Source organism: Salvelinus namaycush, chromosome 38 (genome assembly GCF_016432855.1).
Source record: "Salvelinus namaycush isolate Seneca chromosome 38, SaNama_1.0, whole genome shotgun sequence".
Classification (NCBI taxonomy): domain Eukaryota; kingdom Metazoa; phylum Chordata; class Actinopteri; order Salmoniformes; family Salmonidae; genus Salvelinus; species Salvelinus namaycush.
In genome coordinates, this window is record NC_052344.1 from 20,846,059 (window position 1) to 20,873,463 (window position 27,405).

Below are 27,405 nucleotides of genomic sequence, written 5' to 3' on the forward strand. Positions count from 1 at the left end.
CATCTGCAGTGTGTGTGTGTGTACCTGCAATGTGTGTGTGTGTACCTGCAATGTGTGTGTGTACCTGCAGAGTGTGTGTGTGTACCTGCAGAGTGTGTGTGTGTGTGTGTGTGTGTGTACCTGCAATGTGTGTGTGTACCTGCAGAGTGTGTGTGTGTACCTGCAGTGTGTGTACCTACCTGCAGTGTGTGTGTGTGTGTACCTGCAATGTGTGTGTGTACCTGCAGTGTGTGTGTGTGTGTGTGTGTATATGTGTACCTACAATGTGTGTGTGTGTACCTACCTGCAGTGTGTGTATGTACGTCCCAGTAGGCTCCTGCTCCACTCTCCTTCCTGTTAATAAGAATGTAGGACACTGTTAGAGGAACAGGGAAACCGAGGAACAGGGAAACCGAGGAACAGGGAAACCGAGGAACAGGGAAACAGAGGAACAGGGAAACAGAGGAGCAGGGAAACAGAGGAGCAGGGAAACAGAGGAGCAGGGAAACAGAGGAGCAGGGAAACAGAGGAGCAGGGAAACAGAGGAGCAGGGAAACAGAGGAAACAGGGAAACAGAGGAACAGGGGAACATCAAGGGAAGCACACACACACACAGAAAGACACCTTCAATGTGAAGTGTTGTGTTTTCTATAGATGGTGGACAAGCTGAGAGAGCACCTCAACAGACACCTGCCTCGTCTGGGGAAGAAGAAGATCGACGTGCTGGTGGTGAACTACGTGGCCAAGCTGGTGTGTGTAGTTATTCTATAGTGCATTACCCAAACACTGTTTTCATTGTTTTTGCGGGTACAGAAAGAAAGGGCTGTGTTGACAAAGAAAGGGCTGAGACAGATTGTAGTTGAGAAATGACAATAACCATTATCCTCCAATACATGTATTTCCTCCTGTGGATGACAGATCTACTTCCCACAGTTCACAGCTCAGTTATGATGTCAGAGAGGCTCTGTACGTCACACATAGATATCACTGACTGAAGAAGAACACCCTGAACATGGAAATAATGCACTCCACATCAGGAAGACACAAGCCGTTCCATAAAGTGTGTGTGAGTGTGAGATTGTGTGTCAGGATGTAAATGTGGTCGTGTTTCTTCCTGTTATTGCAGTAAGAGAGAGAGGGGAAGAGGATGTGAGTAGTCATGCTTGGTCAGTCACAGTGTGTGTTAGTTGGCTAGCGGTGTGTGTGTGTGTGTGTTAGTCGGCTAGCGGTGTGTGTGTGTGTGTGTGTTAGTTGGCTAGCGGTGTGTGTGTGTTAGTTGGCTAGCGGTGTGTGTGTGTTAGTTGGCTAGCGGTGTGTGTGTGTTAGTTGGCTAGCGGTGTGTGTGTGTTAGTCGGCTAGCGGTGTGTGTGTGTTAGTTGGCTAGCGGTGTGTGTGTGTTAGTTGGCTAGCGGTGTGTGTGTGTGTGTGTGTTAGTTGGCTAGCGGTGTGTGTGTGTTAGTTGGCTAGCGGTGTGTGTGTGTTAGTTGACTAGCGGTGTGTGTGTGTTAGTCGGCTAGCGGTGTGTGTGTGTTAGTCGGCTAGCGGTGTGTGTGTGTTAGTTGACTAGCGGTGTGTGTGTGTTAGTTGGCTAGCGGTGTGTGTGTGTTAGTCGGCTAGCGGTGTGTGTGTGTTAGTCGGCTAGCGGTGTGTGTGTGTTAGTTGACTAGCGGTGTGTGTGTGTTAGTTGGCTAGCGGTGTGTGTGTGTTAGTCGGCTAGCGGTGTGTGTGTGTGTTAGTTGGCTAGCGGTGTGTGTGTGTTAGTTGGCTAGCGGTGTGTGTGTGTTAGTTGGCTAGCGGTGTGTGTGTGTTAGTTGGCTAGCGGTGTGTGTGTGTTAGTCGGCTAGCGGTGTGTGTGTGTTAGTCGGCTAGCGGTGTGTGTGTGTTAGTTGGCTAGCGGTGTGTGTGTGTTAGTTGGCTAGCGGTGTGTGTGTGTTAGTTGGCTAGCGGTGTGTGTGTGTTAGTTGGCTAGCGGTGTGTGTGTGTTAGTTGGCTAGCGGTGTGTGTGTGTTAGTTGGCTAGCGGTGTGTGTGTGTTAGTTGGCTAGCGGTGTGTGTGTGTTAGTTGGCTAGCGGTGTGTGTGTGTTAGTTGGCTAGCGGTGTGTGTGTGTTAGTTGGCTAGCGGTGTGTGTGTGTTAGTTGGCTAGCGGTGTGTGTGTGTTAGTTGGCTAGCGGTGTGTGTGTGTTAGTTGGCTAGCGGTGTGTGTGTGTTAGTCGGCTAGCGGTGTGTGTGTGTTAGTCGGCTAGCGGTGTGTGTGTGTTAGTTGGCTAGCGGTGTGTGTGTGTTAGTTGGCTAGCGGTGTGTGTGTGTTAGTTGGCTAGCGGTGTGTGTGTGTTAGTCGGCTAGCGGTGTGTGTGTGTTAGTCGGCTAGCGGTGTGTGTGTGTTAGTTGGCTAGCGGTGTGTGTGTGTTAGTCGGCTAGCGGTGTGTGTGTGTTAGTCGGCTAGCGGTGTGTGTGTGTTAGTTGGCTAGCGGTGTGTGTGTGTTAGTCGGCTAGCGGTGTGTGTGTGTTAGTTGGCTAGCGGTGTGTGTGTGTTAGTTGGCTAGCGGTGTGTGTGTGTTAGTTGGCTAGCGGTGTGTGTGTGTTAGTTGGCTAGCGGTGTGTGTGTGTGTGTGTGTTAGTTGGCTAGCGGTGTGTGTGTGTTAGTTGGCTAGCGGTGTGTGTGTGTGTGTGTTAGTTGACTAGCGGTGTGTGTGTGTGTGTGTGTTAGTTGACTAGCGGTGTGTGTGTATCTGTTAGTTGGCTAGCGGTGTGTGTGTGTGTATCTGTTAGTTGACTAGCGGTGTGTGTGTATCTGTTAGTTGGCTAGCGGTGTGTGTGTGTCTGTTAGTTGACTAGCGGTGTGCGTGTGTGTGTGTGTTAGTTGGCTAGCGGTGTGTGTGTGTGTGTGTGTTAGTTGACTAGCGGTGTGTGTGTGTGTGTGTGTTAGTTGGCTAGCGGTGTGTGTGTGTTAGTTGGCTAGCGGTGTGTGTGTGTTAGTTGGCTAGCGGTGTGTGTGTGTTAGTTGGCTAGCGGTGTGTGTGTGTTAGTTGGCTAGCGGTGTGTGTGTGTTAGTTGGCTAGCGGTGTGTGTGTGTTAGTTGGCTAGCGGTGTGTGTGTGTTAGTTGGCTAGCGGTGTGTGTGTGTTAGTTGGCTAGCGGTGTGTGTGTGTTAGTTGACTAGCGGTGTGTGTGTGTTAGTTGGCTAGCGGTGTGTGTGTGTTAGTTGGCTAGCGGTGTGTGTGTGTTAGTTGGCTAGCGGTGTGTGTGTGTTAGTTGGCTAGCGGTGTGTGTGTGTGTGTGTTAGTTGGCTAGCGGTGTGTGTGTGTTAGTTGGCTAGCGGTGTGTGTGTGTTAGTTGGCTAGCGGTGTGTGTGTGTTAGTTGGCTAGCGGTGTGTGTGTGTTAGTTGGCTAGCGGTGTGTGTGTGTTAGTTGGCTAGCGGTGTGTGTGTGTTAGTTGGCTAGCGGTGTGTGTGTGTTAGTTGGCTAGCGGTGTGTGTGTGTGTGTGTGTGTTAGTCGGCTAGCGGTGTGTGTGTGTGTGTGTGTGTGTTAGTTGGCTAGCGGTGTGTGTGTGTTAGTTGGCTAGCGGTGTGTGTGTGTTAGTTGGCTAGCGGTGTGTGTGTGTGTGTGTGTGTTAGTCGGCTAGCGGTGTGTGTGTGTGTGTGTGTGTTAGTTGGCTAGCGGTGTGTGTGTGTTAGTTGGCTAGCGGTGTGTGTGTGTTAGTTGGCTAGCGGTGTGTGTGTGTTAGTTGGCTAGCGGTGTGTGTGTGTGTGTGTGTGTGTGTTAGTTGGCTAGCGGTGTGTGTGTGTTAGTTGGCTAGCGGTGTGTGTGTGTGTGTGTGTTAGTTGGCTAGCGGTGTGTGTGTGTTAGTTGGCTAGCGGTGTGTGTGTGTGTGTGTGTTAGTTGGCTAGCGGTGTGTGTGTGTGTTAGTTGGCTAGCGGTGTGTGTGTGTGTGTGTGTGTGTGTTAGTTGGCTAGCGGTGTGTGTGTGTTAGTTGGCTAGCGGTGTGTGTGTGTTAGTTGGCTAGCGGTGTGTGTGTGTTAGTTGGCTAGCGGTGTGTGTGTGTTAGTTGGCTAGCGGTGTGTGTGTGTTAGTTGGCTAGCGGTGTGTGTGTGTTAGTTGGCTAGCGGTGTGTGTGTGTTAGTTGGCTAGCGGTGTGTGTGTGTGTGTGTGTGTGTGTTAGTTGGCTAGCGGTGTGTGTGTGTTAGTTGGCTAGCGGTGTGTGTGTGTTAGTTGGCTAGCGGTGTGTGTGTGTTAGTTGGCTAGCGGTGTGTGTGTGTTAGTTGGCTAGCGGTGTGTGTGTGTTAGTTGGCTAGCGGTGTGTGTGTGTGTGTGTGTGTGTGTTAGTTGGCTAGCGGTGTGTGTGTGTTAGTTGGCTAGCGGTGTGTGTGTGTGTGTGTGTTAGTTGGCTAGCGGTGTGTGTGTGTTAGTTGGCTAGCGGTGTGTGTGTGTTAGTTGGCTAGCGGTGTGTGTGTGTTAGTTGGCTAGCGGTGTGTGTGTGTTAGTTGGCTAGCGGTGTGTGTGTGTTAGTTGGCTAGCGGTGTGTGTGTGTTAGTTGGCTAGCGGTGTGTGTGTGTTAGTTGGCTAGCGGTGTGTGTGTGTTAGTTGACTAGCGGTGTGTGTGTGTTAGTCGGCTAGCGGTGTGTGTGTGTTAGTTGGCTAGCGGTGTGTGTGTGTTAGTTGACTAGCGGTGTGTGTGTGTTAGTTGGCTAGCGGTGTGTGTGTGTTAGTTGACTAGCGGTGTGTGTGTGTTAGTTGGCTAGCGGTGTGTGTGTGTTAGTCGGCTAGCGGTGTGTGTGTGTTAGTCGGCTAGCGGTGTGTGTGTGTTAGTTGGCTAGCGGTGTGTGTGTGTTAGTTGGCTAGCGGTGTGTGTGTGTGTGTGTTAGTTGACTAGCGGTGTGTGTGTATCTGTTAGTTGGCTAGCGGTGTGTGTGTATCTGTTAGTTGGCTAGCGGTGTGTGTGTATCTGTTAGTTGACTAGCGGTGTGTGTGTATCTGTTAGTTGACTAGCGGTGTGTGTGTGTTAGTTGGCTAGCGGTGTGTGTGTGTGTTGGGATGTAATGGGTGTGAAAGTGGCAGTGTATAAATAAATCATAGTAACACCTGTTTCTCTTGCTACGTGTTGGACGGACTACTATTCATGTGTTGCTCAATAGAGATAATAGGAAGTGTTACAGTGTGTGAAACTGTAGAAATAGGAAGTGAATGTGAAACGTTTTAAGAGTGGTCTTATCATGTAACATTTGAGTAAATCAGATGTTTAAATTCTCAGAGCATTCATCCCTGACCTCTTTTCTGTGTGTGTTTGTGTGTGTTTGGTGTGTGTTTGTTGTGTGTGTTGTGTGTGTGTGTGTTTGGTGTGGGTGTTTGGTGTGTGTGGGTGTTTGGTGTGTGTGTGTGTGTGTTTGGTGTGTATGTGTGTGTGTTTGGTGTGTGTGGGTGTTTGGTGTGTGTGTGTGTGTAGCTGGAGCTGATCAGACGCATGCTGGAGTCTGTGTGGCTGAAGTACAAACTGGGCCCTCTGGTGCTGTGCTTGTAAGTTGCTCCCTGTGTTAGTGTGTGTGTGTGTTTAGTGTGTGTTAGTGTGTATGTGTGTTAGTCTATTATTGTGTGTTTGTGTTAGTGTGTGTTTAGTTTGTGTTAGTGTGTGTGTGTTAGTCTATTATTGTGTGTGTGTGTGTGTGTGTGTGTGTGTGTGTGTGTGTTTAGTTTGTGTTAGTGTGTGTGTGTTTAGTTTGTGTTAGTGTGTGTTAGTGTGTGTGTGTGTCTACAGTGTGTATGTAAGTCCTGTTCCATTGATGTTTACTATCCTATCTGCTGTAGAAAGCAGCAGGGGAGTTCAGCGGAGTGGGCAGTGTTTCACGTGATGTGTCGGATACTGGAGGCTACAAAGACTCTGTGTCTCCCCCTCCCTCCTGGTAAGAAGAACCCTGTTTAATCTCCTCAAAATAACACTGTTTATTCATGTATTTTACCTTGTTCAACCTTCTCGAAATAACCAAGGCGTTAAATTAACTTTAACCTCCCTGTCCAGTGTCTCAAAATAACAAAGCACTTCAACAGAGCTCATAGAGAGCCTGCCTCTACAATATTAAATAAATATTCAAGCAAATGGCATCTGACGTGGCGTTGCTGTGTGTCTGCAGGGTATCACACTCTACTGTCCGTGTTGGGGGTTCGCTGTCTCCCCAGACACACCTTCCTGCAGTACGTTGACCATGGTGTGCTGCAGCTCACTGAGACCTTCGTCTCACGACTCATGACAGGTTCACGCTGCACTACACACACACACACACACACACACACACACACACACACACACAGGGCTATAGACACACAATATGTACATATACCCTGTATATACACACAATTTATCAGACTGGCATGATTCAGTTATTGTGCCATAATGTAATTTCTCAGTAATTACTACAGGAAGGTGTGTCCTCATGAACACTGAGTCAGAGAGCTGGCAATACAGTTCTGTACTTTTCCACAGTAAGCTGGAACCTCTTAGATGCATTACTGTCTGACTTACAGTGTAACCGCGTCTGCCTCCTCCATGCTTCAATACAGATTAATACTGTAACCGCGTCTGCCTCCTCCATGCTTCAATACAGATTAATACTGTAACCGCGTCTGCCTCCTCCATGCTTCAATACAGATTAATACTGTAACCGCGTCTGCCTCCTCCATGCTTCAATACAGATTAATACTGTAACCGCGTCTTCCTCCTCCATGCTTCAATACAGATTAATACTGTAACCGCGTCTGCCTCCTCCATGCTTCAATACAGATTAATACTGTAACCGCGTCTGCCTCCTCCACGCTTCAATACAGATTAATACTGTAACCGCGTCTGCCTCCTCCACGCTTCAATACAGATTAATACTGTAACCGCGTCTGCCTCCTCCACGCTTCAATACAGATTAATACTGTAACCGCGTCTGCCTCCTCCACGCTTCAATACAGATTAATACTGTAACCGCGTCTGCCTCCTCCACGCTTCAATACAGATTAATACTGTAACCGCGTCTGCCTCCTCCACGCTTCAATACAGATTAATACTGTAACCGCGTCTGCCTCCTCCACGCTTCAATACAGATTAATACTGTAACCGCGTCTGCCTCCTCCACGCTTCAATACAGATTAATACTGTAACCGCGTCTGCCTCCTCCACGCTTCAATACAGATTAATACTGTAACCGCGTCTGCCTCCTCCACGCTTCAATACAGATTAATACTGTAACCGCGTCTGCCTCCTCCACGCTTCAATACAGATTAATACTGTAACCGCGTCTGCCTCCTCCACGCTTCAATACAGATTAATACTGTAACCGCGTCTGCCTCCTCCACGCTTCAATACAGATTAATACTGTAACCGCGTCTGCCTCCTCCACGCTTCAATACAGATTAATACTGTAACCGCGTCTGCCTCCTCCACGCTTCAATACAGATTAATACTGTAACCGCGTCTGCCTCCTCCACGCTTCAATACAGATTAATACTGTAACCGCGTCTGCCTCCTCCACGCTTCAATACAGATTAATACTGTAACCGCGTCTGCCTCCTCCACGCTTCAATACAGATTAATACTGTAACCGCGTCTGCCTCCTCCACGCTTCAATACAGATTAATACTGTAACCGCGTCTGCCTCCTCCACGCTTCAATACAGATTAATACTGTAACCGCGTCTGCCTCCTCCACGCTTCAATACAGATTAATACTGTAACCGCGTCTGCCTCCTCCACGCTTCAATACAGATTAATACTGTAACCGCGTCTGCCTCCTCCACGCTTCAATACAGATTAATACTGTAACCGCGTCTGCCTCCTCCACGCTTCAATACAGATTAATACTGTAACCGCGTCTGCCTCCTCCACGCTTCAATACAGATTAATACTGTAACCGCGTCTGCCTCCTCCACGCTTCAATACAGATTAATACTGTAACCGCGTCGAAAGTGGGTTTTGGTCAAAAGTAGTGCACTATATCAGGAATAGTGTGGCATTTGGGACGTACACCTAGAGGTCAATCTAATCTGAGGACACTAACAGCAATAGCTTAGTCACAAAATGTAAGATGCCGCTCTGTTCATTGATTTATCATGGTCACTGTAACTGTCAAAAAGCCTTTGAGTTATAGGTCTGGGAGTTCAGTGTGAAGGTGACATTACAACGTTAGAAAGATACAGTACACACACACGCTCACACACACACACACACACACACACACACAATATGAAGTACATGTTCATCAAAGTTTATACAACAGGTGGGTCTAATCCTGAATGATGATTGGTTAAAACCACATTCCAGCCGGTGTCTCTTTCACAAATGACCACCGGCTGAATGTATGACGTTGAAATGGAAGGATGCTAAACTCTTCCTTAGTGACAGTTTTGAAGTCAACAACTTGTTTTCTTCTCTGCTAGCCAGCCCTCGAAGCAACGCACATCGCAGTTTATATTCTTAACTGTGTTTTTTTTCGTTGCGGCTTTTCTCTGTCATTCAGTGTCGCCCAAATCTGAGAAGATCTAAATAGCTAAATGTTCCTCTCATCCATTTTAGTTTTGGCAACAACAACAACAAAGTGTCGATTTAGCTCGTCAACTGGAAACAGTTGTGTATGTTGCTATGACAACCGGCTCAATTTGTTGTCTGTCTAGTTCGGACACATTCACTTTATATGAGAAGGTAGAGAAAAAAAACAATTAAGAAAAGGAAGGAGAGACGGACAGCAAGTTTTTATACAAATTTCTGCTGTTGAAAACCAAATGCCACTCTATAAGAAATGGGAGATAATGTCTTGATGCTTTTTATAGTGGAGATCAAGTTTATACATTTCCTGGCAGGGTTGATGAGACAGTCATAAGGAGCTAATGAGGCATGATTCCGCCTGGCATAGAACATGTTCTCTCTCGTTAGGAGAGAGTGCTTCATAGTTTCATCATAGTGCTTGATAGTTTTTGCAACTGCACTTGAAGAAACATTAAAAGTTCTTTAAATTTCCCGGATTGACGGACCTTCATGTCTTAAAGTAATGATGGACTGTCGTTTCTCTTTGCTTATTTGAGCTGTTCTTGCCATAATATGGACTTGGTATTTTACCTAATAGGTCTATCTTCTGTATACCACCTCTACCTTGTCACAACACAACTGATTGGCTGGTACTGTAGTTGAAGTGAAGGACTGGAGTGAAGGACTGGAGTGAAGGACTGGAGCGAGGGACTGGTGCGAGGGACTGGAGCGAGGGACTGGATTGAGGGAGTGAGGGACTGGATTGAGGGAGTGAGGGACTGGATTGAGGGAGTGAGGGACTGGAGCGAGGGACTGGAGCGAGGGAGTGAGGGACTGGAGCGAGGGACTGGATTGAGGGAGAGAGGGACTGGAGCGAGGGACTGGAGCGAGGGACTGGAGCGAGGGACTGGAGCGAGGGACTGGAGCGAGGGACTGGAGCGAGGGACTGGAGCGAGGGAGTGAGGGACTGGATTGAGGGAGTGAGGGACTGGAGCGAGGGACTGGAGCGAGGGACTGGAGCGAGGGACTGGAGCGAGGGACTGGAGCGAGGGACTGGAGCGAGGGAGTGAGGGACTGGAGCGAGGGACTGGATTGAGGGAGTGAGGGACTGGAGCGAGGGACTGGATTGAGGGAGTGAGGGACTGGAGCGAGGGACTGGCGAGAGGGACTGGAGCGAGGGACTGGAGCGAGGGACTGGAGCGAGGGAGTGGAGCGAGGGAGTGAGGGACTGGAGCGAGGGACTGGAGCGAGGGAGTGAGGGACTGGAGCGAGGGACTGGAGCGAGGGACTGGAGCGAGGGACTGGAGCGAGGGACTGGAGCGAGGGACTGGATTGAGGGAGTGAGGGACTGGAGTGAGGGACTGGATTGAGGGAGTGAGGGACTGGAGTGAGGGAGTGAGGGACTGGAGCGAGGGACTGGAGCGAGGGACTGGAGCGAGGGACTGAGGGACTGGAGCGAGGGACTGGAGCGAGGGACTGAGGGACTGGAGCGAGGGACTGGATTGAGGGAGCGAGGGACTGGATTGAGGGAGCGAGGGACTGGAGCGAGGGACTGGCGAGAGGGACTGGCGAGAGGGACTGGCGAGAGGGACTGGCGAGAGGGACTGGCGAGAGGGACTGGAGAGAGGGACTGTGTTGTGTAGATGTTGCACAGTGTAGTGTGATGATCAAATGGAATGTAAGCGCTAGAAGGCCAAGTGCCAGTACCACTCCCACCCACAGTCCTGCAGGGTTTTATCCCTGTTAGATACACGCTCAGACTACACATGCCCTCATCCCTCATCCAGCTTGAATTGCAACAATACTTGCATTCATATCTTCATATCTATAGTTGTTTATTTACAAAGATATTCTCGTGTTATTGCTATACCCAAACAGTTTGCTTCAGAGAATCTAAATGTCTTGAGTTACACTCTTGTAATACAAAGGTCACCGAGTACAAACCCTCCCTGACAGTCAGTACTTGGTAAGAAGAATGGTGCAATGCCTACAGCCCTAGATACCCGTTCATGCTTGGACAGGTTTCTCAAACACTTGCATTGACATCTCAATCTTTTAAGATATCCCATTACAATACAGTCTTGTATTAAGATGTTACAATACCCAAACAGTGGGATGTTAGTGTGGAAACAGGAACACGGACTCTTTTTGTACCGGGGAACAATCAGAAGGCAATACTAGAGACTGTTTCATGCTTGGCCAGTTTCAGTACAGTTTATATCACAGCTCTTCCCCAGGGGACAAACAAAACAATCTCTGAAGATGAAAGCAAAGTACAAAACATGTTTTCAGTATTTCGTCTAGACGGTGATAAGGAAAATGTTAGAATTCTGGGGAATAAGTTCTGTGTAAGAAAGTGGCAAAATTAATTGGTGTAATTGCCCTTAAAGTCTTTTGAATAATGTAGTAGTTAGCTATGGTTGATAATGTTTGATATGGACTTTACCTTGGTGTTTTTCACACTCCCAGAAAGTCTTCCTGGGACAATAGAAACAGTATTACTGAAGATGAAAGGTTTCGATGATTTTAAGTGAATTAAAAAACTGTCTATTTTTCCTCTTGTGTAGATCTAGACAACAGTGATGCCAACGAGGAGCTGAAGTTCAGCGTTCTGAAGAGACTACCGGAGGTAAAAGTTACATTTCTCTCAAAGGTGTTAATTGCATCGTGTAGTTGCTGATATTTGTTACTTCCAGCTGTCTAAGCAGTGGAATGTGATTTTTGTTTTTAGCCAATCAGAGAATTCTTGGACTGTTGTTGCAGCCAAGAGGGGAAGTGGAGAAGGTACAACAGAGAAACAAAGCATTCCTTCTGCTGTTCATTCTCATAAGGGGGGATCCCGACCCGAGTTAAGAGCACGTAAATGGAACGTAATTCCCTTTAGATGCACTTCTCTCTATGCATATTCTGACCTCGGTTTTGTTTGGGGTGGAGGTTAGAGCGTGGCGGACGTATTCTGACCTCGGTTTAATTCCCTCATAATTCCACCACCCTTACGCGTGATGAAACCAGGAATAAGGTCTAGCGAACCTACTGGTCTCAAGTGAGACAGTGAAATAGGCTATAAATAGCTGAGCCGTTATTCAGAGTTTTAATTGTACGCCCTCATAATTTGCGTGGATGAAATGTGGAGATCCAAGCTACAGGCTTCTATAGGGCTGAACCTGCCGACTTGATGTATGCGCTTTCAAATGTTTTAATTATATGCCTCGGCTTTTCGCCGTTTTGTTTGACAATTTGTATCATGTTAAATATTAGGCACTATCAGGAGCCACCATCAGTAATACCCACATACATTTATAAGTGTTAGTTTTATTCAATTTGTACCTTACATTTTGCATCATTCCATTCTGTTGACCTTTCCTTCCTCTGTCACGTCAGTGTCGCTGTTCCTGAAGGTCGTAGCATTACTGGATCATATTAGACAACGTTGTGCAATAATTTAGGACATGTAGCCTATTAGATCATTATGGAACTCAGACCACACGTAGCAGGTTAAACCTGGATCCTCACGGTTCACCACGCCTGGACCGGTAGCCTATTAGATCATTATGGAACTCAGACCACACGTAGCAGGTTAAACCTGGATCCTCACGGTTCACCACGCCTGGACCGGTAGCCTATTAGATCATTATGGAACTCAGACCACACGTAGCAGGTTAAACCTGGATCCTCACGGTTCACCACGCCTGGACCGGTAGCCTATTAGATCATTATGGAACTCAGACCACACGTAGCAGGTTAAACCTGGATCCTCACGGTTCACCACGCCTGGACCGGTAGCCTATTAGATCATTATGGAACTCAGACCACACGTAGCAGGTTAAACCTGGATCCTCACGGTTCACCACGCCTGGACCGGTAGCCTATTAGATCATTATGGAACTCAGACCACACGTAGCAGGTTAAACCTGGATCCTCACGGTTCACCACGACTGGACCGGTAGCCTATTAGATCATTATGGAACTCAGACCACACGTAGCAGGTTAAACCTGGATCCTCACAGTTCACCACGCCTGGACCGGTAGCCTATTAGATCATTATGGAACTCAGACCACACGTAGCAGGTTAAACCTGGATCCTCACGGTTCACCACGCCTGGACCGGTAGCCTATTAGATCATTATGGAACTCAGACCACACGTAGCAGGTTAAACCTGGATCCTCACGGTTCACCTCGACTGGACCGGTAGCCTATTAGATCATTATGGAACTCAGACCACACGTAGCAGGTTAAACCTGGATCCTCACGGTTCACCACGCCTGGACCGGTAGCCTATTAGATCATTATGGAACTCAGACCACACGTAGCAGGTTAAACCTGGATCCTCACGGTTCACCACGACTGGACCGGTAGCCTATTAGATCATTATGGAACTCAGACCACACGTAGCAGGTTAAACCTGGATCCTCACAGTTCACCACGCCTGGACCGGTAGCCTATTAGATCATTATGGAACTCAGACCACACGTAGCAGGTTAAACCTGGATCCTCACGGTTCACCACGCCTGGACCGGTAGCCTATTAGATCATTATGGAACTCAGACCACACGTAGCAGGTTAAACCTGGATCCTCACGGTTCACCACGCCTGGACCGGTAGCCTATTAGATCATTATGGAACTCAGACCACACGTAGCAGGTTAAACCTGGATCCTCACAGTTCACCACGCCTGGACCGGTAGCCTATTAGATCATTATGGAACTCAGACCACACGTAGCAGGTTAAACCTGGATCCTCACGGTTCACCTCGACTGGACCGGTAGCCTATTAGATCATTATGGAACTCAGACCACACGTAGCAGGTTAAACCTGGATCCTCACGGTTCACCACGACTGGACCGGTAGCCTATTAGATCATTGTGGAACTCAGACCACACGTAGCAGGTTAAACCTGGATCCTCACGGTTCACCTCGACTGGACCGGTAGCCTATTAGATCATTATGGAACTCAGACCACACGTAGCAGGTTAAACCTGGATCCTCACAGTTCACCATGCCTGGACCGGTGTGAGAATCAGGGTAGACTCACGGTTCACCTCGACTGGACCGTTGTGAGAATCAGGGTAGACTCACGGTTCACCTCGACTGGACCGGTGTGAGAATCAGGGTAGACTCACGGTTCACCTCGACTGGACCGGTGTGAGAATCAGGGTAGACTCACGGTTCACCTCGACTGGACCGTTGTGAGAATCAGGGTAGACTCACGGTTCACCTCGACTGGACCGCTGTGAGAATCAGGGAAGACTCACGGTTCACCACGACTGGACCGCTGTGAGAATCAGGGTAGACTCACGGTTCACCTCGACTGGACCGTTGTGAGAATCAGGGTAGACTCACGGTTCACCTCGACTGGACCGTTGTGAGAATCAGGGTAGACTCACGGTTCACCTCGACTGGACCGCTGTGAGAATCAGGGTAGACTCACGGTTCACCACGACTGGACCGCTGTGAGAATCAGGGTAGACTCACGGTTCACCTCGACTGGACCGGTTTGAGAATCAGGGTAGACTCACGGTTCACCTCGACTGGACCGTTGTGAGAATCAGGGTAGACTCACGGTTCACCTCGACTGGACCGTTGTGAGAATCAGGGTAGACTCACGGTTCACCTCGACTGGACCGCTGTGAGAATCAGGGAAGACTCACGGTTCACCACGACTGGACCGCTGTGAGAATCAGGGTAGACTCACGGTTCACCTCGACTGGACCGTTGTGAGAATCAGGGTAGACTCACGGTTCACCTCGACTGGACCGTTGTGAGAATCAGGGTAGACTCACGGTTCACCTCGACTGGACCGTTGTGAGAATCAGGGTAGACTCACGGTTCACCTCGACTGGACCGTTGTGAGAATCAGGGTAGACTCACGGTTCACCTCGACTGGACCGTTGTGAGAATCAGGGTAGACTCACGGTTCACCTCGACTGGACCGTTGTGAGAATCAGGGTAGACTCACGGTTCACCTCGACTGGACCGTTGTGAGAATCAGGGTAGACTCACGGTTCACCTCGACTGGACCGTTGTGAGAATCAGGGTAGACTCACGGTTCACCTCGACTGGACCGTTGTGAGAATCAGGGTAGACTCACGGTTCACCTCGACTGGACCGTTGTGAGAATCAGGGTAGACTCACGGTTCACCTCGACTGGACCGTTGTGAGAATCAGGGTAGACTCACGGTTCACCTCGACTGGACCGTTGTGAGAATCAGGGTAGACTCACGGTTCACCTCGACTGGACCGTTGTGAGAATCAGGGTAGACTCACGGTTCACCTCGACTGGACCGTTGTGAGAATCAGGGTAGACTCACGGTTCACCTCGACTGGACCGTTGTGAGAATCAGGGTAGACTCACGGTTCACCATGACTGGACCGTTGTGAGAATCAGGGTAGACTCACGGTTCACCTCGACTGGACTCGTTGTAGCTACGTTAAATTGAATCACATCATTTAGTGTGCACCACTAGGTTGGCAAGACAACAAAAAAACAACAGGAAAGATGGTGGTTTAATGTGAGGTTTAGTGATGTTAGGATTTTGAAAGTCGTGTAGTATACATCCGGCTTTAAGAGAAATGTACTGAAAACCATATTGGCTTTAAGAGAAATGTAGTGAAAACCATATTGGCTTTAAGAGAAATGTAGTGAAAACCATATTGGCTTTAAGAGAAATGTACTGAAAACCATATTGGCTTTAAGAGAAATGTAGTGAAAACCATATTGGCTTTAAGAGAAATGTACTGAAAACCATATTGGCATTAAGAGAAATGTACTGAAAACCATATTGGCTTTAAGAGAAATGTACTGAAAACCATATTGGCTTTAAGAGAAATGTACTGAAAACCATATTGGCTTTAAGAGAAATGTACTGAAAACCATATTGGCTTTAAGAGAAATGTACTGAAAACCATATTGGCTTTAAGAGAAATGAACTGAAAACCATATTGGCTTTAAGAGAAATGAACTGAAAACCATATTGGCTTTAAGAGAAATGTACTGAAAACCATATTGGCTTTAAGAGAAATGTACTGAAAACCATATTGGCTTTAAGAGAAATGTACTGAAAACCATATTGGCTTTAAGAGAAATGTACTGAAAACCATATTGGCTTTAAGAGAAATGTACTGAAAACCATATTGAATGAAAACTCCACGAGAAAATCTGTTGGCCAGCAAGTGGGAGGGTTTTCATCGGTTGAATTACATGCGCAAGGTAAACACGCTTGCAAAGCCCGTTACGCACCTGCATAAAGTCTGAATAGCAACTACTGAGAAGTGCGTAGGAAAGGCGTCATTCCCTAAGTCGGAATCGGGCCCATAGCGAATAACGACTCATTTACCAGTCAACACGATAGGTTTTACACAGGTTGAGAAACGTCTGTTGAAGGCCTGGTGATAGAGGACATGGTGTAACTAGATAACTGTTGTTACTTCCAGCGCATGGAGCAGAGGATCTGTCACCTGTGGGATCACCCCATCAGTTCAGCCTGTATCTCCAGAGACTATGTCAGAGGCCTGCTGGAGAAACACGCCAAAACCAAAGTAACACTGTCTTATTCAGCTTCGACTAATCAACTGTACAATCACCAATTCAATATCACCAAGAGCAGGAAGTAAATACTGCTGGGCTTGATTAGTTAGATGGTTTGTCTGTTGTTCCAGGGTTCTATGTTCATGGAGAGAGACGAGCCTGGCTTCAGGCCTGAGTTCCTGCCTCTCACCTTCCTGACCAAAATTCTGTTAGATGTGGAAGATCGAGGTATTTATTCAGAGAATGTTTCTCTTGTCTCTACAAGTGAAACTAGCTTATTAAACAGCCAAGCCAAACTGTGTGTGTGTACTGTGTGTGTTCTGTGTGTGTGTACACTGTGTGTGTACTGTGGGTGTCTGATGGTGTGTACTGTGTGTGTACTGTGTCTGTACTGTGGGTGTCTGATGGTGTGTCTATTCTGTGCTGCAGCTCTGAACCCTTTTGAGGAGCAGGAGAATGTGGATGCCAGGTTTGTGGAGGAGACGGCTCTGAAACAGACTCTGATCCTGCTGGGCTTCCAGGACAAGTGAGGGAGGGAGAGACCGAGAGGTGGAGGGAGGTGAAGAAAGAGGGGGAGCAGGTCAAGGCTCCCAAGTTTTCACTCAACACTCCATATTCCACTAGTACTCAGAGAGCGGGGACTGTGTCAGAGAGCGGGGACTGTGTCAGAGAGCGGGGACTGTGTCAGAGAGCGGGGACTGTGTCAGAGAGCGGGGACTGTGTCAGAGAGCGGGGACTGTGTCAGAGAGCGGGGACTGTGTCAGAGAGCGGGGACTGTGTCAGAGAGCGGGGACTGTGTCAGAGAGCGGGGACTGTGTCAGAGAGCGGGGACTGTGTCAGAGAGCGGGGACTGTGTCAGAGAGCGGGGACCGTGTCAGAGAGCGGGGACCGTGTCAGAGAGCGGGGACCGTGTCAGAGAGCGGGGACCGTGTCAGAGAGCGGGGACCGTGTCAGAGAGCGGGGACCGTGTCAGAGAGCGGGGACCGTGTCAGAGAGCGGGGACCGTGTCAGAGAGCGGGGACCGTGTCAGAGAGCGGGGACCGTGTCAGAGAGCGGGGACCGTGTCAGAGAGCGGGGACCGTGTCAGAGAGCGGGGACCGTGTCAGAGAGCGGGGACCGTGTCAGAGAGCGGGGACCGTGTCAGAGAGCGGGGACCGTGTCAGAGAGCGGGGACCGTGTCAGAGAGCGGGGACCGTTTGAGAGAGCGGGGACCGTGTCAGAGAGCGGGGACCGTGTCAGAGAGCGGGGACCGTTTGAGAGAGCGGGGACCGTGTCAGAGAGCGGGGACCGTTTGAGAGAGCGGGGACCGTGTCAGAGAGCGGGGACCGTGTCAGAGAGCGGGGACCGTGTGAGAGAGCGGGGACCGTGTGAGAGAGCGGGGACCGTGTGAGAGAGCGGGGACCGTGTGAGAGAGCGGGGACCGTGTGAGAGAGCGGGGACTGTTTGAAATTACACTTTAAATGTTGATTACTCAACGTTCCAATACATGAGAATCTATGAAAAGACATTAGATTCTGATGAACAATGGGTCTGGTGACAATAGTCATCAGTTAACCAGATTTATATTTCTGCCCTCTCTGCCTGTTGCTCAACCCTCCCACACAGACCAGATGGATGAGGCTCTTACAGTAAGAAGGGAAGTTCTCTGGAAGGTGTCTGAATTACCACAACACGTGTCCTGTATGATGTCTGTACATTTCCATTTCAGAGGAACTGATGCATGGTTAGATTTCAGGAATAACACAGTGATTTGGAGTGGAATCCAGGAAATGCGTTGGATCAGGTACAATAATAAACTGGAAAAGGGATTTTTGTTGTCATGTTTCACGTGTAAAGCCATATTGTATCAATGAAACTCTAAATAAAATATTTGTTGCATGTTTCTAACAACTGTCTGTCTTCGTTCAATAAGACTGACAGCCGTGGCAGCGGCACATTGACACTATTCCCCATGACTCATACAGTGACATTAAGGGACAGATAAGTCAACCATAAATAAGTATATTATCCCATGCTAATGTTAGCCACTCTGCTGCAGTGTGGATTGTTATGGTTGAGACAGTCAGAGACACACCCTGTTAGCTGAGGGAACAGACGGAGACCTGGCTGACTCCACAGATACAGTCGCTCAGGAAATGAACAGGCGTTCTACACCATATGATGTCACTGGTTTGGACGCTTCCACAAATCAGAACACCAGGCACACTTCTCCCAAAGCCAAACTTTGATTCTCAGAATCGCAGAGCTCACACACACACACACACACAAACACACACTTACCACACACACCACACATGCACACACACACACTTACCACACACTCACCGCACACACTTACCGCACACACCACACTCACCACACACACACTCACCGCACACACTCACCACACACACACACACACGCACACACTCGACACACACACTTACCACACACACCACACACTCACCACACACACAAGCACACACTCGACACACACTCATCACCACATACTGACAGTCCCACTCCACTTTCTCTTCCTCCTTCACCAGAAATGTAAAGACTGATCAGTGAAATCCCTCTGAAAGGTTCTCTGTGAGGTTACTGGAGGAGGGTAAATAGAAACAGCTACAGTATCGCCAGTAAGACCTCGTGCCTCTGACTTCATCAGAAATCCAACCCAGATGCATGGCACGCTCCCTGCTCCGCTTCTCAGGAAGGAACAAGGACCAAGACAGCAGACGAGGTTAAAATATACCTGCTGTTTAATGAGCTGTGTTGAGAATCTAAAGGCCCTATGATGATTGGCTGCTACACTCCTAGATGATAAATATTCTCCTGTCCCTGGTAACCCGAGTATGGAGTACGATTGGTGCCAACAGAAATTTAACTGAATTAAATGTTGATTAAATGTATATTGACACTCATGTCACAGATAGATCTAGGTGGGTTAGACGTAGTAGTAGCAGGGTTTGGTCCAGGTCTACAGTATATCTCAATATGTTTGGTCCAGGTCTACAGTATATCTCAATATGTTTGGTCCAGGTCTACAGTATATATCAATATGTTTGGTCCAGGTCTACAGTATATCTCAATGGGTTTGGTCCAGGTCTATATCTCACTGGGTTTGGTCCAGGTCTATATCTCAATGGGTTTGGTCCAGGTCTATATCTCACTGGGTTTGGTCCAGGTCTATATCTCAATGGGTTTGGTCCAGGTCTATATCTCACTGGGTTTGGTCCAGGTCTATATCTCAATGGGTTTGGTCCAGGTCTACAGTATATCTCAATATGTTTGGTCCAGGTCTATATCTCACTGGGTTTGGTACAGGTCTATATCTCACTGGGTTTGGTCCAGGTCTATATCTCCATGGGTTTGGTCCAGGTCTATATCTCAATGGGTTTGGTCCAGGTCTATATCTCACTGGGTTTGGTCCAGGTCTATAGTATATATCAATATGTTTGGTCCAGGTCTACAGTATATCTCAATATGTTTGGTACAGGTCTATATCTCACTGGGTTTGGTCCAGGTCTATATCTCCATGGGTTTGGTCCAGGTCTATATCTAAATAGGTTTGGTCCAGGTCTATATCTCACTGGGTTTGGTCCAGGTCTATATCTCAATGGGTTTGGTCCAAGTCTATATCTCAATGGGTTTGGTCCAGGTCTATATCTCAATGGGTTTGGTCCAAGTCTATATCTCAATGGGTTTGGTCCAGGTCTATATCTCAATGGGTTTGGTCCAAGTCTATATCTCAATGGGTTTGGTCCAGGTCTATATCTCACTGGGTTTGGTCCAGGTCTATATCTCAATGGGTTTGGTCCAAGTCTATATCTCAATGGGTTTGGTCCAGGTCTATATCTCACTGGGTTTGGACCAGGTCTATATTTCAATGGGTTTGGTCCAGGTCTATATCTCAATGGGTTTGGTCCAGGTCTATATCTCAATGGGTTTTGGTTCAGGCTTGCGAATGTGTCTGATGTTGGTGCCGGGCTCGGAGGGTTTGAAGGGGGCCAGGGCTCCGTAGGGCTTGGGCAGGGGCAGGGTGTCCCCCAGGGGGATGTAGGCATTGGGTCGGGCCTCGGCTGTGGTGTACACCCCACTAGGGAGCTGGGACCTCTCCTCCTCCTCCACCAGCTGTAACAGAGGAGAGAATCCAGGTCCTCAACATAGTATACCATATACTGGTATTTAACTCATGGTATACTGTACAACTAAAAGAGTATCTAGAAATGTACTCGAGAGAATTGGGTTCAATGTCCTGAACGTTGCAGATAGAAATACCATGAATAGAGCTGACAAGATTCCTCATTCTCTACATGTCAGAGAGGCACGTCTATTCTACATACAACTGTTCTATCTGATTGCCAGACAGTCAAAGTGTTAAATGCAGTGTTAACTTATCAGTGTAGAAGTACAAAAGTTCAGCATCAAGTTCAACATGTATGAATTCCTCCATTCATGATCCATAATTGAAAGTCCTGTGGTAGAGGGCCATGGAGGGAGACTGACCCTGTCTTTCTCCTGCTGGTCGGCCCGTCTGCGCTGCTCATCCCGGAGAATGTGTTGACACTCCAGCTCCAGGTCTTCAGAGGGGGGCAGACCCTGGTCCAGGCGCCGGTGGCAGGTGTCCAGGAACAGCTCCCTCTCCTTCAGCTCCTGACAGAGGTGGGATCAACACAACATGGAATGTCAGGAAGAGGAAGATTATTAGGAGGATGTTTGTGATTGGGTAGATCGATGTAGGGGAAGAGGATGATGTCGTAGAAGCAGGACATCCTTAGACTTGACCTTAGCCTGGTCCCAGTTGGCTACAGGGATCTACAGTATAATTCTTAGACTTGACCTTAGCCTGGTCCCAGTTGGCTACAGAGATCTACAGTATAATTCTTAGACTTGACCTTAGCCTGGTCCTAGTTGGCTACAGGGATCTACAGTATAATTCTTAGACTTGACCTTAGCCTGGTCCTAGTTGGCTACAGGGATCTACAGTATAATTCTTAGACTTGACCTTAGCCTGGTCCCAGTTGGCTACAGAGATCTACAGTATAATTCTTAGACTTGACCTTAGCCTGGTCCCAGTTGGCTACAGAGATCTACAGTATACTTCTTAGACTTGACCTTAGCCTGGTCCCAGTTGGCTACAGGGATCTACAGTATACTTCTTAGACTTGACCTTAGCCTGGTCCCAGTTGGCTACAGGGATCTACAGTATGGGTCCACCAGACTAGGAAATGCTGGTCAATCTAAAAGAGTCTCCTATTTACCTGCTGCAGGGTCATGGCGCTGGCTTGGCGCATCGACAACTCAGACACCACGGCCATCATCCTCCTGGTTGACTCCTTGATACGGCCCTGCAACTCATTCACCTGAGAGAGAGGAGAGAGGGGATTGGTTAACGCACAGACAGCCTGACAGACTGACAGATAGACAGCCAGACTGACATGATATTTGAAAAGACAGAGTTTCTCTAGCCGGCGGGGTAGTTGGGAACATGTTCTACTAGCCTGGTCTGAACAGTACTAGCCTGGTCTGAACAGTACTAGCCTGGTCTGAACAGTACTAGCCTGGTCTGAACAGTACTAGCCTGGTCTGAACAGTACTAGCCTGGTCTAAACAGTACTAGCCTGGTCTGAACAGTACTAGCCTGGTCTGAACAGTACTAGCCTGGTCTGAACAGTACTAGCCTGGTCTGAACAGTACTAGCCTGGTCTGAACAGTACTAGCCTGGTCTGAACAGTACTAGCCTGGTCTGAACAGTACTAGCCTGGTCTGAACAGTACTAGCCTGGTCTGAACAGTACTAGCCTGGTCTGAACAGTACTAGCCTGGTCTAAACAGTACTAGCCTGGTCTGAACAGTACTAGCCTGGTCTGAACAGTACTAGCCTGGTCTGAACAGTACTAGCCTGGTCTGAACAGTACTAGCCTGGTCTGAACAGTACTAGCCTGGTCTGAACAGTACTAGCCTGGTCTGAACAGTACTAGCCTGGTCTAAACAGTACTAGCCTGGTCTGAACAGTACTAGCCTGGTCTGAACAGTACTAGCCACGGGCTAGCGGGCTACATTCATTTCTATCCCTGCCTCCAATACACACACAACATGTATATACTCAGACACACTCAGTCACCCAATAATGCACTAAAATGAATATCTAACATCCTCCAGATCAAACTGATATCTAACATCCTCCAGATCAAACTGATATCTAACATCCTCCAGATCAAACTGATATCTAACATCCTCCAGATCAAACTGATATCTAACATCCTCCAGATCAAACTAACATCCTCCAGATCAAACGAATATCTAACATCCTCCAGATCAAACTGATATCTAACATCCTCCAGATCAAACGAATATCTAACATCCTCCAGATCAAACTGATATCTAACATCCTCCAGATCAAACTGATATCTAACATCCTCCAGATCAAACTGATATCTAACATCCTCCAGATCAAACGAATATCTAACATCCTCCAGATCAAACTGATATCTAACATCCTCCAGATCAAACTAACATCCTCCAGATCAAACTAATATCTAACATCCTCCAGATCAAACTGATATCTAACATCCTCCAGATCAAACTAACATCCTCCAGATCAAACTAACATCCTCCAGATCAAACTGATATCTAACATCCTCCAGATCAAACTAACATCCTCCAGATCAAACTGATATCTAACATCCTCCAGATCAAACTAACATCCTCCAGATCAAACTGATATCTAACATCCTCCAGATCAAACTAACATCCTCCAGATCAAACTGATATCTAACATCCTCCAGATCAAACTAACATCCTCCAGATCAAACTGATATCTAACATCCTCCAGATCAAACTAATATCTAACATCCTCCAGATCAAACTGATATCTAACATCCTCCAGATCAAACTAACATCCTCCAGATCAAACTAATATCTAACATCCTCCAGATCCCAGAGCCTCAGCCTGGCATGCTGGCTGATGGGGCCCAGTGAGGTTATCTAAGCGTGCTGAGAGGATTTGCCTCAGAGTGCACAGCAACTTTGGCTCATTGGCTGTGTGTGTGTAACATGACTCATTGGCTGTGTGTGTGTTAGGGAGCGTGTGTCTTTGTGAGGCTGTGTGTGTGTGTGTAACATGGCTCATTAACTCATTGATATAACTAACAGCCTTGGCCTGGTGGGCAGGTGATACTTCATCCAGGAGACACTGGGCTGGGCCCTGCAGGGAGCTGGGGTGAGAGGGGAGTCAGTCTGCTAGGCAGCACCAGGCACATGGAGACACCACGCTCCAAGATCCTCTACCCCGACTGTGAGTGTATGAATGGATGAGTTTGGCAGGAGATGCCTTCTTGGCTGCTTCCTGTGTGTGTGTGTACACCCTCTAGGCAGCCTCCTGTGTGTGTGTGTGTGTGTGTGTGTGTGTGTGTGTGTGTGTGTGTGTGTGTGTGTGTGTGTGTGTGTGTGTGTGTGTGTGTGTGTGTGTGTGTGTGTGTGTGTGTGTGTGTGTGTACCTTCTTGGCTAGCTGCAGTGTGTCCTGCTTGCCGTTCTCGGCCTTAGCTCTGATTCGCTGAGAAAGCCGGGTCACCTGCTCAAACACCAAGTCCTTCTCCAGGAGCAGCTCTTCCCTCTCCGCCAAGCCAACCTCCAACTGAACACACACACATTAACCCACATTAACATGAGACAGCTTCAACCTCAATCAATTATAACGAAGGGATATGATTAATTGGTGGCAATCTTGATTGATGACTTCACCTTCCCTCAAGAAAGAAAAGTGGCATAGTTTGTGTTCTTAGTCTCCTTCAGATACACTGACCGTTTAGACTCAGACCTGGCCACTGTTCTGAAATCTGCCTGCATGACTGTAAAGCAGCTTCACTACTGTAGACTTTACCTGTTCTATCTTCTGGATGAGTTCAACTGGAGATGGGTCGTTCCCCTCCAGCTCTCTGGCCCTGTTCTCCTGTCCTGGATCCTCCAAGGCCTTCTCTAGTTCCAACATACGCTCCTTACACTCTGACAGCTACAGGACAGGACAGGGAAGAGAGGAGACAGAAGAGAGGAGAAAGAAGAGAGGAGAAGAGAAGAAAGGAGAGGAGAAGAGAGGAGAGAAGAGGAGAGGAGAGAAGAAAGGAGAGGAGAAGAGAGGAGAGAAGAAGAGAGGAGAGAAGAGATGAGATAAGTCGACTTTTATTATCCATGAGGATATTCAGAGACCATTGGAGGCTGCTGAGGGGAGGACGGCTCATAATAATGGCAGGAACGGAGCGAATGGAATGGCATCGAACACTTGGAAACCATGTGTTTGATGTATTTGACACCATTCCACTGATTCCGGTCCAGTCATTACCACGAGCCTGTCCTCCCCAATTAAGGTGCCACCAACCTCCTGTGTCAGAGACCAACTCGACCTCACAATCATCTAAATAGTGTTGGGGTGATGTGTCAGACAACACCATGACAGAAGTCGATATGGTTTGTTTCAGCATGACGAGCAGCTTAACAGAAACACTAGGCTTCCTGTCCTGGTAACCATTATATCCTCAATTAGCATTCACAGGGTTTGTTTCTGCATGAGTTGCAGGTTAATAATGTGTAGGTTTCCTATCCTGGTAACCATTATATCCTTTCTCATTATTCACAGAATTACTGTAAATCAGCTGTTGACCCCAGAATGGAGATTTGGGATGTGCAGATCTTTCACACAGCCATGGTTTCTACACATGTCCGTGCATGGAGCGCCACGCCACGCCACGGTCTGAATGAACCCGTCGGGAGACATATCACCACCCTCTCCTTTTGCGTGTGTGATGCCCATTCTTTTCCAGTTGAAGCTTTCTAATGAACCAGAGCTGATTGGGAGGAGAAGAGGTCAACAGACAGGAAGAAAAAAGAAGCTCCTTCTCTTCTTCTCTTCTGCCTTTAATGAAGGAGAGATGATCCTAGCAGGTCTGTGACAGGACGAGCGTAGCTGCATGACTCCTGTTTAACACCATACACCTCACATGATCAACCTCATGGAGTCCAGTGGAAGTGAGCACGCTCAGAGACTCACAGTTCCTCTGTCTCCAGTGTCTTAGTGTAATGTGATGTAATGTGTACGTGTTCTAAGCAACATCCTCCATGTACTCTAACAACGGAATGAGATTTTGAAATGCCTCTGCTATTCATAATCAAACTCTGATGGACTAAAAGACGACTGTACTGTAGCCTGAGACCACCCTCAGAGAGAGAGACCGAGAGGAGAGAGAGAGACCGAGAGGAGAGAGAGAGACCGAGAAAAAGAGGGAGAGCGCATGAGAGAACAAGAGAATGTGAGAGTGAGAGATTGGATCTGAGACCTACATTACATTAGAGGCAGATGATTTACTATGTGATTGAATCACTCTGCACACCACCCTCACATCAGTCACATCAGTCAGAGAGGGAGACAGAGCTGCATGCTGAGGCCCATTCTGGAGGACGTCACTGTCTCACTGCCTGACTGGCTGACAGTGACTGACTGTCTGGTTGGCTAACTGTCTCACTGCCTGACTGACTGTCTGGTTGGTTAACTGTCTCAATGCCTGACTGACTGTCTGGTTGGTTAACCGTCTCAGTGCCTGACTGTCTGGTTGGCTAACTGTCTCACTGCCTGACTGACTGTCTGGTTGGTTAACTGTCTCAATGCCTGACTGACTGTCTGGTTGGTTAACCGTCTCAGTGCCTGACTGTCTGGTTGGCTAACTGTCTCACTGCCTGACTGACTGTCTGGTTGGTTAACTGTCTCAATGCCTGACTGACTGTCTGGTTGGTTAACCGTCTCAGTGCCTGAATGTCTGGTTGGCTAACTGTCTCAATGCCTGACTGTCTGGTTGGCTAACCGTCTCACTGCGTGACTGACTGTCTGGTTGGCTAACTGTCTCACTGCCTGACTGACTGTCTCTGTACTGTAAAACCCCCATGCTCTCAGAGCACTGATAAACCAGGGCAGCTCTGTACTGTAAAACCCTTACCCCCTCAGAGCACTGATAAACCAGGGCAGCTCTGTACTGTAAAACCCCCACCCCCTCAGAGCACTGATAAACCAGGGCAGCTCTGTACTGTAAAACCCTTACCCCCTCAGAGCACTGATAAACCAGGGCAGCTCTGTACTGTAAAACCCCCACCCCCTCAGAGCACTGATAAACCAGGGCAGCTCTGTACTGTAAAACCCCCATCCCCTCAGAGCACTGATAAACCAGGGCAGCTCTGTACTGTAAAACCCCCACGCTCTCAGAGCAATGATAAACCAGGGCAGCTCTGTACTGTAAAACCCCCACCCCCTCAGAGCACTGATAAACCAGGGCAGCTCTGTACTGTAAAACCCCCACCCCCTCAGAGCACTGATAAACCAGGGCAGCTCTGTACTGTAAAACCCCCATCCCCTCAGAGCACTGATAAACCAGGGCAGCTCTGTACTGTAAAACCCCCACCCCCTCAGAGCACTGATAAACCAGGGCAGCTCTGTACCGTAAAACCCCCACCCCCTCAGAGCACTGATAAACCAGGGCAGCTCTGTACTGTAAAACCCCCACCCCCTCAGAGCACTGATAAACCAGGGCAGCTCTGTACTGTAAAACCCCCACAGAGCACTAATAAACCAGGGCAGCTCTGTACTGTAAAACCCCCACAGAGCACTGATAAACCAGGGCAGCTCTGTACTGTAAAACCCCCACCCCCTCAGAGCACTGATAAACCAGGGCAGCTCTGTACCGTAAAACCCCCACCCCCTCAGAGCACTGATAAACCAGGGCAGCTCTGTACTGTAAAACCCCCACCCCCTCAGAGCACTGATAAACCAGGGCAGCTCTGTACTGTAAAACCCCCACAGAGCACTAATAAACCAGGGCAGCTCTGTACTGTAAAACCCCCACAGAGCACTGATAAACCAGGGCAGCTCTGTACTGTAAAACCCCCACCCCCTCAGAGCACTGATAAACCAGGGCAGCTCTGTACCGTAAAACCCCCACCCCCTCAGAGCACTGATAAACCAGGGCAGCTCTGTACTGTAAAACCCCCACAGAGCACTAATAAACCAGGGCAGCTCTGTACTGTAAAACCCCCACAGAGCACTGATAAACCAGGGCAGCTCTGTACTGTAAAACCCCCACCCCCTCAGAGCACTGATAAACCAGGGCAGCTCTGTACCGTAAAACCCCCACCCCCTCAGAGCACTGATAAACCAGGGCAGCTCTGTACTGTAAAACCCCCATCCCCTCAGAGCACTGATAAACCAGGGCAGCTCTGTACTGTAAAACCCCCACAGAGCACTAATAAACCAGGGCAGCTCTGTACTGTAAAACCCCCACAGAGCACTGATAAACCAGGGCAGCTCTGTACTGTAAAACCCCCACCCCTCAGAGCACTGATAAACCAGGGCAGCTCTGTACTGTAAAACCCCCACCCCCTCAGAGC

The 27,405-nt window shown here is 48.4% G+C and overlaps 2 protein-coding genes across 7 annotated transcripts in view; one reads left to right on the forward strand and one right to left on the reverse strand.

Moving 5' to 3' along the window:
- LOC120031732 (gamma-secretase activating protein) overlaps nucleotides 1-17,886 on the forward strand; it is a 38,187-nt gene extending 20,301 nt beyond the window's left edge. For 2 of the 6 annotated variants that reach the window (XM_038977514.1, XM_038977515.1), the window contains exons 23-30: nucleotides 634-729; nucleotides 5,421-5,491; nucleotides 5,780-5,874; nucleotides 6,103-6,222; nucleotides 11,041-11,102; nucleotides 15,906-16,010; nucleotides 16,131-16,227; nucleotides 16,429-16,546. In XM_038977514.1, the coding sequence (XP_038833442.1) occupies nucleotides 634-729; nucleotides 5,421-5,491; nucleotides 5,780-5,874; nucleotides 6,103-6,222; nucleotides 11,041-11,102; nucleotides 15,906-16,010; nucleotides 16,131-16,227; nucleotides 16,429-16,529 (747 nt within the window). In that variant the 3' untranslated portion in view covers nucleotides 16,530-16,546. Of the gene's footprint in view, nucleotides 1-633; nucleotides 730-5,420; nucleotides 5,492-5,779; nucleotides 5,875-6,102; nucleotides 6,223-11,040; nucleotides 11,103-15,905; nucleotides 16,011-16,130; nucleotides 16,228-16,428 lie in introns of all 6 variants that reach the window. The other 4 variants (XM_038977513.1, XM_038977516.1, XM_038977517.1 and 1 more) reach the window with 4 other exon arrangements.
- An 853-nt stretch (nucleotides 17,887-18,739) lies between these two features.
- ccdc146 (coiled-coil domain containing 146) overlaps nucleotides 18,740-27,405 on the reverse strand; it is a 51,645-nt gene continuing 42,979 nt past the window's right edge. Inside the window, exons 12-16 of the mRNA XM_038978036.1 lie at nucleotides 23,864-23,992; nucleotides 23,480-23,617; nucleotides 21,243-21,344; nucleotides 20,488-20,634; nucleotides 18,740-20,112 (exon numbers count right to left, since the gene is read on the reverse strand). Coding sequence (XP_038833964.1) covers nucleotides 19,912-20,112; nucleotides 20,488-20,634; nucleotides 21,243-21,344; nucleotides 23,480-23,617; nucleotides 23,864-23,992 — 717 coding nt within the window. The 3' untranslated portion in view covers nucleotides 18,740-19,911. The remainder of the gene's footprint in view (nucleotides 20,113-20,487; nucleotides 20,635-21,242; nucleotides 21,345-23,479; nucleotides 23,618-23,863; nucleotides 23,993-27,405) is intronic.